The 13,270-nt window shown below is 53.4% G+C and overlaps 1 protein-coding gene across 9 annotated transcripts in view; it reads right to left on the bottom strand.

The window, feature by feature from the left end:
- Positions 1-7,532: 7,532 nt before the first annotated feature.
- ANKRD11 (ankyrin repeat domain containing 11) overlaps positions 7,533-13,270 on the bottom strand; it is a 248,330-nt gene continuing 242,592 nt past the window's right edge. For 7 of the 9 annotated variants that reach the window (XM_075939840.1, XM_075939839.1, XM_075939842.1 and 4 more), the window contains 4 exons: positions 11,224-11,322; positions 10,968-11,111; positions 9,744-9,836; positions 7,533-8,768 (listed from right to left, as the gene is read on the bottom strand). In XM_075939840.1, coding sequence (XP_075795955.1) covers positions 8,583-8,768; positions 9,744-9,836; positions 10,968-11,111; positions 11,224-11,322 — 522 coding nt within the window. In that variant the 3' untranslated portion in view covers positions 7,533-8,582. The other 2 variants (XR_012906623.1, XM_075939844.1) reach the window with 2 other exon arrangements.

The following is a 13,270-nucleotide window of genomic DNA, read 5'->3' as shown; positions in this document are numbered from 1 at the left end:
GGGAATCTGCCCAGTATCCTCAGCCGTGAAGACTGACGCACAGAATTCATTTCATTTCTCTGCAATGGCCTTATCTTTGAGTGCTCCTTCAGCAGCTCCATTGTCCAAGGGCCCCACTGATGCTTTAGCAGCTTCCTGCTTCTGATGTACTTACACATTTTACTACGACTTTCTGAGTTTTTGGCTAGCTGTTCTTCAATCACCTATTTATTCATTTGACAGAGTTTATGCTCCTTTCTATTTTCCTCACTGGGATTTAACTTCCACTTTTTAAAAGATGCCTTTTTCTCTCTCACTGCTTCTTTTACCTGGTCGTTAGGCTCTTTTTAGGTCTCTTACAGTGTTTTTTAATTTGGGGTATACATTTAAATTGGGCCTCTATTATGGTGTCTTTGAAAAGTTTCCATGCAGCTCGCAGGGACTTTACTTTTGTCACTGGACCTTTTAATTCCTATTTAACTAACCTCCTCGTTTTTTTTCTTATCAGCCTCTTGTAATTTGAGCAATCTAATTAACTACTTTTTCTCTCTTTTTTTCTTTTCTGCTCTCCTTCTCCCCTGCCTTCCCTTATTTATTCTTGATCTGGACTTTTAATTCTCCAGTCAGCTGAAGAAGTGGGTTGTACCCATGAAAGCTATCTACATGTTTTGTTTGTCTTTAAGGTGCTGCTAGACTATTCATTGTTTTTTGAGTTCCTCATTTTTGTGTAGTTCCCCTTTCTGAAATTAAATGTCGCAGTCTTGGGCTGCTGAGGTGTTTTTCCCACCACAGGGATGTTAAATGCTATTACATTATGGTCACTGTTTCCAAGCACTCCGGTTACATTTACCCCTTGGACTAGATCCTGTGCTCCACATAGGACTAAGTCAAGAATTGCTTCTCCCCTTGTGGGTTCCAGAAGCAGCCATATGAGGTAACAAGAAATGTTCTCTCTGCATCCCATCCTGAGGTGGAGTAGGGGGCTAGTTGAAATCTCCCACTGTTGTTGAGTTTTTTATGTTGATAGCCTCTCAAATCTCCCTTAGCATTTCTGTCACTATTACTATCCTGGTCAGGTGATCGGTAATAAATCCCCACTGCAATAATCTTAGAGCATGGAATTTACTACCTTTCGAGATTATATGGAACATTTTGGTTCATTTCAGATTTTTACTTCATTTGATTCTACATTTTCTTGCACGTATAGCCGACACCAACGTGACCTCTTTTGTCCTTCTGATAGATTTTGTACCCTGGTGCGACTGTCCCCCATTGATTGTCCTCATTACACTAACTTTCTGTGATGCCTAGTTGATCAATATCCTCCTTTAATAAGCGTCTCTCTAGTTCACCATCTTATTTAGACTTCCAGTGTGTGTGTCTAGGCACTTTAGAAATGTGTCTCTATGTATCCGTCTGCCGTTTCCGGCACCAGTAAAAGCTTTAAGGTAGGTGCATCTAGAACCCGTGTTTCCCAGGATCAGTGCAGTTGCTGAGAGGACTTGCTGCTGCATGCGCATGGATGATGAAGGAAGGAAAAGCCACGGCGGGGCGGGGGGAGGAGGAGAGGTGCTTCTGCTTGATTCCTTTGGGGAAGGGGCCACCCCAGGCAGGGCATCAAATCTCTGTTATCATGGAAGAAGGCAGATGAGCTGAAATCTTCCTTCTGCAGCCTTTGCAGCTTTCCGCTCACTGGGAGGGGGGGGCTCAGCAGGCTGAAGGGAGTGGGGTGCCCTGGCCCGTTCCGGGGACAATGAATGGGGTGCTCAAGACAGATTGATTCTTGAGGCCTGCATGGGACTTTGTAAGGAAAATGGGGCCAGGCCCCATCCCGCTGGTCTGAGAACTTCTGAAGCACCTTGCCAAATATTTACATCCACCCTGCCCTTCCCTTTTGCCTTATCTCCTCAGCCCTGTGTTTGCCTGGCTTCTTCTCCCAGTTCTGTCCCGCCCTGAGCCGTTTGCCCTCACAGGGCACGCCTGAGTCAGTGAAAGGTTCTCGCCCAGAGCCAGGGGGAAGAGGGAAAGTCTTGTTCAGTGAGTGAGGCTGGCAGGGTGCGTCACTCTTGCAGGGGCACTTCAATACTCAGGGCACATCGTCATCTCTCTCGAGAGGTCACTCCGAGCAAAGACCCTTTCATGAAAGCACACGCTTGAGTGAAGAGCCCTTATCGCCAGGCGGGAGTGAAGTGCGGCCAAAGAACAGGCAGCTCCTGGGGGCAGGGAGCTACATTTGGAAGTTGAAGGTGCCGAAAGGGGGAACCACAGAGGTGCAGGAGGGCCCATTCTAATTGTCAAGGGGTTTTGTGGTGTAGGATGTCTGGGAAGCAGGCTAGGCCTGGGGTTCCCCTCTGCGTTGCCATGGTGCGAGCGGTAGCAAAGGGCTTCTCCGAGCTGTGAACTCTCAGTATCAGTTCCAAGAGCTGAAGGATGGGGGATGGCAGCCCAGGTGGGCGGGGGCCTGTTCCATCACACGACACCCCACACTGGGGAAGGCTCTCCCTAGAAAACTACGAGGTCAAGTCTTTGTGCGGATCCCACAGACCACGTGCACAAGCCCCCCGTGGACCACCAGCGGGCTCCACAGCTCCCATAGGGCAAGAAACCCTTCTGTGTCCAGCTGGCCACCCCCTGAAGATCCAGAGCTACCGACTGGGAGGCACGTAGGAATTCATGGGCTCCATGCCCAGTGAGATGCACGGCACGGCCGGGAAACCTGCGACACTTGCCTGGCTTCTAGCCGGGTGGCATTGGAGAGCAGGCGGGGGCTTGTGTGGAGCACTGGTGACACCTAGTGGCCTAGCGAGGTCAGCTGGAACGCTGCACCACTGCCTTGGGGGGCGTGGCTTGAATGAAGGTGCCAATGACTCTATAGTATTTGGTGCTGTTCCCTTCTTCTCTATTGCCCACTAATGGTTCTTATCGGCCTCTTGACTATCCAGGCTTCAGGTGCTTAGACTATTTGTTTTTCCTGTTGTATTCCAGCTTGGCTTGGCTTTCCCCTTATTTTTTTTATACCCACTACCCCTTCTTGTTCCCTCCTCCCATTTCTTTCCTCCCCCTCCCATCTCCCCTATTTATTTTAGTTCTGGTCATCTGAAGAAGTGGGCTGTGCCCATGAAAGCTCATGATCCCATCGCCATGTTTTGTTAGTCTATCAAGTGCTCCCAGATCGTTTGTTAAGTTTATCCTGTTACAGACTAACTCGGCTACCCCCTGAAGCAATGGCTTGATTGTGTGTCTCTAGCCATCACCATCTGTTTCAGTTGCTGCTTCCAGGAACTACCAATAGGGAAGGAGGGGCCCCCAGGGTATCGCCCCTGGGCTTGCGTTCTTTCCCTGTAGTGGGGTGACTGCCTAGACCTGGAAACCCGTTTGGGGAAGTGAGGGAGAGATGGAGCTGCTCATCCGGCAGGGATGACTAAGGTGGGGAGGAATCTAGCTGCTTTTAGGCCGCTGATCAGAATAGTCTCTAGAGCCAGATGATTCAGGGCTGGCCTATGTTGGTGCAACTCCACTCTGTGGGGCTGCTTTTGGCCCCATGCTTAACAGAGACTGGAGTTGGGGGGTCATTTGAGGAAATACAGGCTTTAGGGCTGGAGCTGCAGTAATCCCGCAACGCCTTGTGACAGGCTGGACTTCACCCCAGGCAAGTTCCCATGGGGGGGATGACTATTTCCGTAGTTCCCAGGAGACAGATTGTGCAGGGAGCTGTACAAACACGGCATCCCTGCCCAGAGAGCGAATGGTTGCATGGAACTGAAGGGATGTGAAACGGAGAACAACAAACCTGCCTTCCTTCAGGAAGATGAACTGGCAGAAATTCACAGACCAGTTTTCTTTTTTTTTTTTAAATTTATTTACGAACATTATCTCTGAGGGACAACAGCATCTCTCTGGCGCTCATCTCTGTACATGCAACTGTAGAAAATAACATTTGTATTCACTTTGTGTCTGTCTGCAGGAAGTTGTACAGCGAAAGGACAGCAGTGTCGCGGCAGAGCGGTGCCATGGGCAGCACCAGCACCGCCAAACAATATGTACACAAACTACATTGTAAAAAAAATTACATTGTTACATTACAGACAACGCAACCTTGCCGCTGTTTTACCCCACACACTACGCAAGTTGGACTAGTACAAATAGAAAGGTGTGAATTGACCTGTGAGATATTTACATTTATATACAGTCTCAGAGAAGCATTAACAAGGAGGGAAATTTACACTGTTGAGACTCGATCCACATAGCACAGGTGTCGAAAGAGAATACAACGCTTTTGCTATTGTTGCTTTCGATGGCTGATTAAAGGTCTCTCCATGCTTATACAGGTGGATGGGTGTTTACCAACAAAAGGAACAGGGCTTGAAATTAACAAAAAGCAGTGTTATTTGTGGCCATATTCCTGCGTTCTAAAGACAAGCATTCCTGCATCCTCCCACCGCGCAGGAGAGCCGGCCGGCCTAGCCATTCGCCTCACTGGCATGGAAAGTGTGTTCTGCAGCGTAGCTGGCAACACTAGTGGAGAAAACCAGCCCCTATGTCGGGCAAAGCCGAGCCCCCGAGGGAAGCGGAAAGTAGCAAAAAGGCTCAAACCCGGCAAACAAAGGACTCCATGTTTAAATGAAAAACATTCCGAATACATCCAAGGGTGTTCCAAGTACTGACCCGTGTTGGCCATCTCTACAGTCTACTACGCACCCCCCAGCCCAGAGCAGCGCCCCCCTCAGGCCAGGAGACTGGGGATTTGTGCACAACAAAGGCACAGAGAAACCTCCCGTCGACACGGCAAGCGGAGGTCAGTGCCAGTGCTGTCCGTGGCCAGGAGCGGCCTGTCCATTTCCCCGTCCAGCCCTACGAAAGGACCTGGGACATTGCGCTAAGGCAATGTTGTTAGAAGAGGCGAGGTGCTGTGACAGATCGCCCGCCTCACCCCTCACTGGTGCAGCCAGAGTGGTTACACCAGCCGAGAATCGGGCCCCCCAAGTCTCTCCAACTCCCCAGAGCAAGCCCGGCGTGACGTGACGCCGTGGTTTGGAGTTCCAGCCCCAGCAGACCGAGGGTGCTAATTCAACACGTCAGTGGGGAGAACGACCGGACAGGAATGTGCTTCGACTTGATTTTACAAAGCAGCCAGGCGGAAAGCGGCGAGCCCGCAGGCCGGAAAGCCAGGTGGCTCCCTGCTCAAGTCATCAGGTCGCTTCATAGCAGCAGCTGTTTCACAGCCACCGGGGAGCTGAGTGAGATTTGAATGCAGAGGGTCTGAAAAGGGAAACGCCCAATTTGGAAGCTTCCTGGTGCCTGGGTGGCTACGGGTCCCCCCCCCCCCCCCGGGATCAAGCAGGACTTTGACGTCTCCGCTAGCTAAATGTGAGATTGTTCTCCCCGCACCAGCCTTGTCTATACGCCCCTTGCCTGCTGCTCTTGGCCCTACTCCGCTGTTACCTGGGTGAGCAGCCCAGGTCAAACACTGAGCGTCTCTGGCCATCTGGGCTGCTCACCCAACATGCCCAGGAAAGGCACAGGGAGGGGCAGGGGGGAAGCCTTCACACTGAATTAGGCAGAGCCCTTCCCTGCAGGCCTCCCTATTCCCTCAGCAGCTCGGGCACCTGGAGGAGGGGAAGGCGAGCAGGAAGGGACACGGCGCGGGAACTGGAGGACTTCGCACATGCACCCACCCATGTTTCAGACAATCTCATCTTCCAGGCCCCTCCGTGCACCCGGCCAGCCCCTGCGGGCGTGAGATGCAGCACACTCCGGGTCCCTCGCTGTGCTACGCCCAAGGCTCCTCCTATTAACTGTCATGCACAATTTGTTCAGCCAGTGCATTGTAGCTGCAGCATGCCAGGTCACTTTCAACTGCAGACAGAAAGTGTCAAGATGTTGCAGCTGTAAAGGAAGCCGGGCCGGCCGGCTGGCCCACATGCCTGCACAGTTTGGAGTAAGCTGCTTATCAGGGCGTGTAAGGAGCAAAACGTCTCTTCCATCTGCCTCCCGCTCGGACCTGCGCATCTGTGCTTGGCACAAACTCAACCAACAGCAGGACTAAGGATGGTCTCCGTTACTATTCCTCCAACAGCCACACATTCAACCCTCTATGGAACAGGCAGCCACCGCCTTGCAATACAGCCGCGGCAACACCCGGCCTCCAACTGATTGTACAATTCCACTACGCCCGAGCTCCCTCCTGACAGGCTGTTCAAAGCCAGACAACTCTGAAAAATCAATGCTGGGCACGCCGCAGCTGAGCAGGGGACAATCTGGCCTTAAAAACACAAACACTCTGGACGGTTTAATTGAGCCATCTCGGCCCAGCCTTTCTGGGGACAATCCCTCCTTGCTGAGCGGTACCGACGGAAGTTTTTGAGCATCCGACCAAGTAATGCCTCCTGCTGGGGTCTGGCTTCTCTGCCAACAGAGGGATGGGGCTTCTGCGAGGGAGCCGACCTACGAAAGACCAGATACCAGTCCCCAGGACAGGACGGGGCTGGAATCAACACTCCCAGTGACTTAGTGACAGCGGCCCCCAGAGCGGGTGGGAGGCAGGGTCCCATCTCTCTCTAATTAGTCACCTTCCCCCCCCGATCAGCTAGTCTGCATCCTGCACACCCTAGCCCCGGCCAGCCCCGAACAGACGCCGAGTCCGACCAACCCATGACAAGTCCCTTGCAGCCCTGCCTGCTAATAAGAAAACGCTCCAGAAGGGGGTGTGCCGCATGCTGCACAGCACGCCCCCTGCTGGCGCCTTGGAGCAGAGCTCGCAAAGCCCCACTGCACCCTGGGACGGTTGGACACTGCCGTGGGGCTGGACCAATGGAACTGGATCAAGCTCACAGTGAGGTCCCAAGCCTCAGGCACCCACAGGGTGTTCAGCATCCCCTGAAAAACAAGGAAGCAGAAAGGGTCCCACAAGCCAAGTGATGCTGGAGGCCGAACGGACACAGCCTGGTAGCAGGCCCCAGCTCCTCATCAGTTCCCTTCCCAGCTCTGGTGGGTTATCAAGCAACTGGCTTCTTTATCCAGAACTCACAATACTAGTAACACACTGGAATGGCTGCTCACAATGCAGAAACAGCTACAGGCGCCGCCCAACCAGGCTGTCTCATCTTCCCTGGGCCCCTTGGCTCTGACTCACTGGCTCCCCACAGGACAGCAGCTCCGGCTGAGGAAACAGGGTGAACTGTCTCCCCCTCAGCGCAAATGTGCAAGTATCATCTACATTCTTCTAGGCCCCAAGCTAGCCCGTGGCAGGGCGGGATTCCCCTGCCTGCCCAAGCCAGGCTCAGTAAATCTGACAGCTTCAGAATCCCTGCGGGGGGTTTCTCCACTTCCACTCAACACAAAAGGGCAGGGGGCAAAAAGGAAAAAAACGAGACGGTGTTAAAAGGGGTCAACACTTGGAGATCTCCACAGCCCGGACTGCAGACTGAGTCACTGTTTGCGAGGCCTGAATCTCAGAAGACAGCTTTGAAATACTGAACACTGCACACCAGTTTGGCCCTTATTTTTTCCTTGAGAGGGAAAGTGCTGCCTAGGGTGAACTATACATACAAAGATAATTTTAATTAATTTATTTATTTCTTTACACATAACTGAAAGTGATGTTACAGTACATAAGTTATTTACAACTGTGCAGTAATGTGTTGCAAAATAAATTATCTAGAAGGCAGCAAAAGTACATTGTTAATGTATATAAAAACTGTACAGCATTTATGGGATACAATTTTCTTTATATGAGTATTGGCTCTGTAGTGTTTTTTTCAAGTTATGTTCTCAGAAAGAGAAACGAAATGCCCAAGATTAAAGGAAAAATATATATAAACCAAATGGATTTACCCATTAAAAACATGATCGGCAAAGTCCTTGCTCGACGGCACCATTTTCGCGGTAGACACTCACCCTACGGGCGCGTGCACATAATGCGCCAACTGCCTCCTCCCTCCTCCGAAAGTGGCGACGAGCAGCTGCTGACGGCTCGGCAGGTGTCCCGGGTCCGGAGCCGCAGCCGTTTGCACCCCCAGTACTGCAGTTGGGCAAGCTGGATGCTTCCTTTTATTTCTGCTTTTAATTTATCACGTAATCAGGATGGAACAAAAAAAAATATATATATAAAAAACCCACCGTCTCCTCCGCAGCGCCTCCGCCAGGAGAGCTGCGGACAAATGGAAACCCAAGAGCTTGCAATTGCCATGTTCACAAGTCCATGATCTGCACGGTTGCTGGCCCTGCTCAGCAGCTCCTGCAAGCCCGTGTCCTTGAACCTTTCCTCCTCATTGCCTCAGTCAGTCTCTCTCCTTGTCCAGTCAGATGCTCACTGCTGTGTGCAGGCTGGCTGCCCTCTGCTGCAGCAACCGGTTTGAAGGGAGACGCGTTCCCTGCTCCCGCTGCCTGGCGCGGCGGCGATCAGTCCGGAAGCGAGGGAGACGACATGAAGAAAGTGCAAGTATTTTTCTTACTGTTTTGTTTTCTGCCGATAGATGCTTCCTCTTCCTCTGACCAGGGATTCATCAGCAAGTGGGAAGGATGAATGTGAGCTCCAGCATCCGTCCTCAGAGGGCTCCTGCCCTTGCCAGTTTTCAGGGAGAATGTCTCCTGGTTTTGTATTGTCATGCCGGCAAGAGCACAAAGTCATCATTGACGTCAACCATCGGCACGTAGAATGAGGGGACCTCGTTCACGCAGAGGGATTTGTGCCCGGCTGGATCCAGCTCCTGAACCTTCAACTGCCACTCCATTCGCTGCACGGCGTTCAAGGCAGCGGCTTCATGCTGCTGTCGCATTAGCAGGCACGTCTGCTCCATCGCCCAGCGGAGACGGGGGTTAATGGGAGAGAACAGACACACAACCATCACTTGACTGTACTGAACAATCACATTCTGGCAGCCGGGTGACGGAGCCTGCAGCTACTGTGTTGGACAGACATTCCCAGCCAGGGACAGGGTCCCCGGCAGACCCTGGATACCCTTTGCGGAAGGAAATGCTGCTTGGAAAACAGGATTTTGAGAAGGCTCCACTCTGCCTCCAGAGGTGCTGTACAACAATAGGCCAGACGATGGTCGTTTTTAGCCCTGGATGAACTCAGCCCATGGAGAGCTGCAGCATGGCACGTGGCTGTCACCTTGGCATGGTAACAGGCCCACACAATGTGAAAGAGGAAGGAAGGGAGGGAGGGCCACAGGCTGAGTCTGGGCTCACACTCCTGCTGTGTCTTTGCGGCTCAGGTCCCACCTGTGAATTGGGTGGCCCCTGAGCTGCATGACGGGTACTGTGGGCAGGGCCATGGACCTACCCGAGCCAGCGTGCAGCGGCACGGAACATGGACAAGGGGAAACCGTGTGGCTGCAAGGAATGCGCCCAGGGCTGAGCCAGGAATTCTGCCACAGCCTCCCTCTGATCCTCAGCAGGTGACGTCTGCCTCCTTCCCCATGTGCAGAGCCAGTCTGTGCTTACCTAGCTCCCCACAGGGATTGCTCCCTGCATGGCACTGGGAATGGCTAAGAGTCCTGCATGGGTGTGGGATCACACTGTTCACGCTTGCTCCCAGGGTTCCTGGCCAAACCCTGGCACCAGGTGCCCAGCAGCAGTGACCTGCGCTGCTAGCAGGACTACAGGGTTTGGGGCCCCTGCACTGGCTGAAGAGACTGGAATCCTCCCCCTGCTTTAAAATGCCAAGCAAAGTAGTGCAAGCAGGTAACGGACCAGCACCACCCGCTGCTGGAAATGCTGCCCACCCCGGGCACTGGAATCCCCAGGGTCACCGCTCTCACCTTCATTCGGTCGTATTTGTCATCCACGTCTTGCAACCAGGAAATAAACTGGCGCGCATTGAAACGATCTCTGACCGATTTGTTTTCATCTCCCTGCAGAGGGAAGAGCACAAAGGGAACCTGTGCTAATGTATCCATAAAAGAAATACCCATCGGACACCCCTCCACTTCCCGCCACGCCTTCGCTCACTTTCTCCTGGCAGCGGGTCTGGCTAGGACGTAGCCAGAAATGCACCAGCAGGGAGGAATAATGGCTGTGCAGCCCCGTGCTGCTCTCACAGCATTTTGCTAGAGGTGTGAGCCTGAGTGGAAGCTGCTACACACCCGCCCCCTCCTTGCCTTCCCCACAGGGAGTGGAGCGCAGAATCTGTTCAGGCTAAACTCATTCAGTTCTTCCCTGGCGAACAGGACACCTGCAGCTCCCCGCGTCCTTGAACTTGTGCCCCACATCATAATGTCTTCTACATGGAGATTTCCATAATGGGTTTTGTGTGTCTTGGGAACTGCTGAGAGGTAAATCAGATGCATGGATCAATATGCTGGCTCACTAATGAATCTCACTACACTGTCTACTGTACAGGGCCCAGTGTCTGCAATGCAGCTGTGTGTTCTACAGAGACGGCAGCTTCCGGCCAGCAGGAGGTGCTAGCGTAATCGCTCAATCCCGCTTCAGCTCATTTTAAATCCTTGGATAGCACCAGTCTGCTAAGTCTGACTCATCTTTGGGGCTGGTTTTTCTGAGCCTCTCTCCAGCTCCCCCCTACGTGGACTCAAAAACAAAAGCCCCTCTGTGCGCAGTGCGGGGAGTTCTGCTTTTCAAAGCAAGCCCTCCCTCAAAGTCATTTCATAGTTTTCTGTTCTGACACACGTGGGGAGGGGAGGGCAGAACAGCTGCGCAGAACGTCCGATGCAAGTTCTGCTCACAGGGAGGGGCAGAGGGGGCTTCATAGCCTGCAGACAGATCAGTCTTTGCTACTTGAAATAGACAGATAATGCTGGGTCCCCTGCGTCAGTCAGACACGTCCCCTCCCCCCCCCAACACACTGGAGAGCAGCACACGCTGGGAGCTCTCCCCGGCTACACCGTGCCAGTGTGCTGGAGGAGGGAGTCATAGATACCTGGATGGGAAGCATGTTAAGGCCTCCCTACACCCGTCCCGCGCACACCCAGCTGCACCACTGGATCCGCGGGGCAGATTTCAGGAGGCTGAACGTGGGCACTGACCTGATTTTCTAGAGGCATGTTGTAGACCTCAGAGTCCAGCAGCATGGTGCACGCGCTGAAGGGCACTGCCTGGTTAGCAATGGTTCGCGCTGCCCGACAGTGAACGCGTAAGATCTCCTGTTCGCACGAAACAATCAACTTCTCCTGGGGGACAAGGAGACAAGAGCCCCGTGAGTTAGGCCGGCCCTTCGCTTCTCACGTGGAGACAGCCAAGAGCCAGGTACCCCCGGAGGCCTCCCCCAGGGCTCTCCATTACCCGCTCGATGCTGTGCTGGAGTCGCAGCTTCCCCCTCACCGCCTCCTGCTGCTTGAAGAGTTCCTTCAGGGGCTCCGCCAGCGAGGGAGGGGGGGCGATCTACAGTCAGACAGAAAGGCACAGATGGTTACCACTGGTGGCACAAGGCAGAGCTGTTCCTTACCCTTGAAGTTGCTTTGGGCTTGCTGAAATGGGGCCAGCGCTCTCAGCTGCTATACGGGGGCCCAAGGTTCAGGTGCAGCTATGTAGTGAGTGCCCTTAGGCCGAGGACGGGTTGCCAAAGCCTTCCGTTGCCAGGGAGATGGCACATGTCACCCACTGTACGGCTGTACTGCCTTCCCATGCAGGACAATCTCCTGCAGCTAGCTGTGCCCAGGCAGCGCGGGGGAATGCAGAGCAGGGCAAGAGAGGCTGTGTGCGCAGAGGTGGGCACAGTGCTTGCGGGTGGGGCTTCCATCACCACATGCTTTCACCTGCCCACCCTTTCGGGGCATCCTGAGGACACTTCATGAAGCACTTTGGGTCCTCTGATGAACAGCATGAGACACACGCAGCTGCAAAGCATTACGGAGGGGCGGGGGGAGCAGCTGAGTCCCCACTCACGGCAGCCAGCATCTCCTTAGTCAAACCCCGCTTGGGGCTTGCAGCAAGCAGGAGACCCCACCGATGTAGAGCGGAGGTAAAACTACAACCCTCCCATAATTTCCTGTTCACACTGAGCACAATCACACGCTCAGACAGCGCAGTGCAGAGCAGAAAGCTGGGTGGCTGCTGTGCTTTGGGCCAAACAGCTCTGCCCGTCACCTACAATGCTTCCGATTTCACAGCTGATAGAACGGGCAACAGCTCAGGCCCTGGTCCTGCAATACGATGAATGCAGACGAACTCTGTGCTGAGCCCAACCAGCTTCAACAGGGGCCAGGCAGGTGCTCCAGGGCTCACTTCTCAGGTTCCTCGTGGAACGCGCCAGAGAAGAGACGCCTGGCTTCAGCAGAACAGGCAGGGGGCTGGCACACATCTCCGGCCACGTTTCCTACCAGAACCGCAACTTTCAAATGGCAAGAACGTGGGCTGATTTCCCAAGGACGTCCCCTGAGGGTTGTTTCTGGGAAGGCCCAGGTACTATTTTATTTTAACCACGGGAAAGCCTCCCATCTGCACTTGTACAGAATCCAGCCTTGCTCTGGGGAGAAAAGGCAGCACCAGGGCTACACTGCCTGTGGTACTTCTCCATTCAACCGCCGCAGGACATGAAATGGAACATGTTAGTCAAATCCAGAACTGGCCCCCGGGGCTGGGAGCCACGTGTCCTGACTGGAAGTGTTGGGCTATTGGTGCAGCTGAACTGGCAAACTCCGGCAGTGGAGCGGGTCAGAGAAATACCTGTTTGCTCCTGCCGGGCGGTCGCCACTTATTGGACAGTCGCTCATTGGAGCCTTGGTAAAACGAAAGGCAGAAGTTAAGGGCAGCTATGGTATTAACAGCTGCTTATGGTATTTCAGATGGGATCCCTAATCAGTATGCTGCTGCTTTTGCTTTCTGGCTCTCAAATCCATGGGCCTCACGGTCTGAAGTTCCAAAACTTTGGTTCCTGAGCGCTGCTTAGCCGTCTTGTCTAAGCACACACAGGAAACCCATTTATAACACAGCTGCCACTACTGCAAGGCTCCAGCGCAGGGCTGGGCAAAAGCCTCTCAGGCACATTCAGTCCGCGAGTCTGCTCTGCAGGGAAGGGGGAGGCTTCGGGCAATCTTCCTGCCCCCAGCCCAATCCTCAGCTCTGATTGGCCAGAAACAACGGGCCAACAGGAACTGACCCCAGCAATCTCTCAGCTCCTATTGGCTGGAAACAGCCAGCCAATAAGATCTGAGAGATTAGCCTGGAGAATGGGAGTAGAGAAAATCTTTTCCCTATCCCAGAGCTGAGAGGTTTGCAGCTGCAGTTGTAAGTGATTTGGGGGTGTTGCAGGCTTCGGTAAGCGCCTCCCAGCCAGAGCCTGCCTCTGGCACCCCAACTCCCTCCCCAGGTCACCATCCAAACCCTCTAC

The sequence above is a fragment of the Pelodiscus sinensis genome, chromosome 12 (genome assembly GCF_049634645.1).
Source record: "Pelodiscus sinensis isolate JC-2024 chromosome 12, ASM4963464v1, whole genome shotgun sequence".
In the NCBI taxonomy this organism is placed as follows: domain Eukaryota; kingdom Metazoa; phylum Chordata; order Testudines; family Trionychidae; genus Pelodiscus; species Pelodiscus sinensis.
This window is presented reverse-complemented; position numbering and strand designations above follow the sequence as displayed.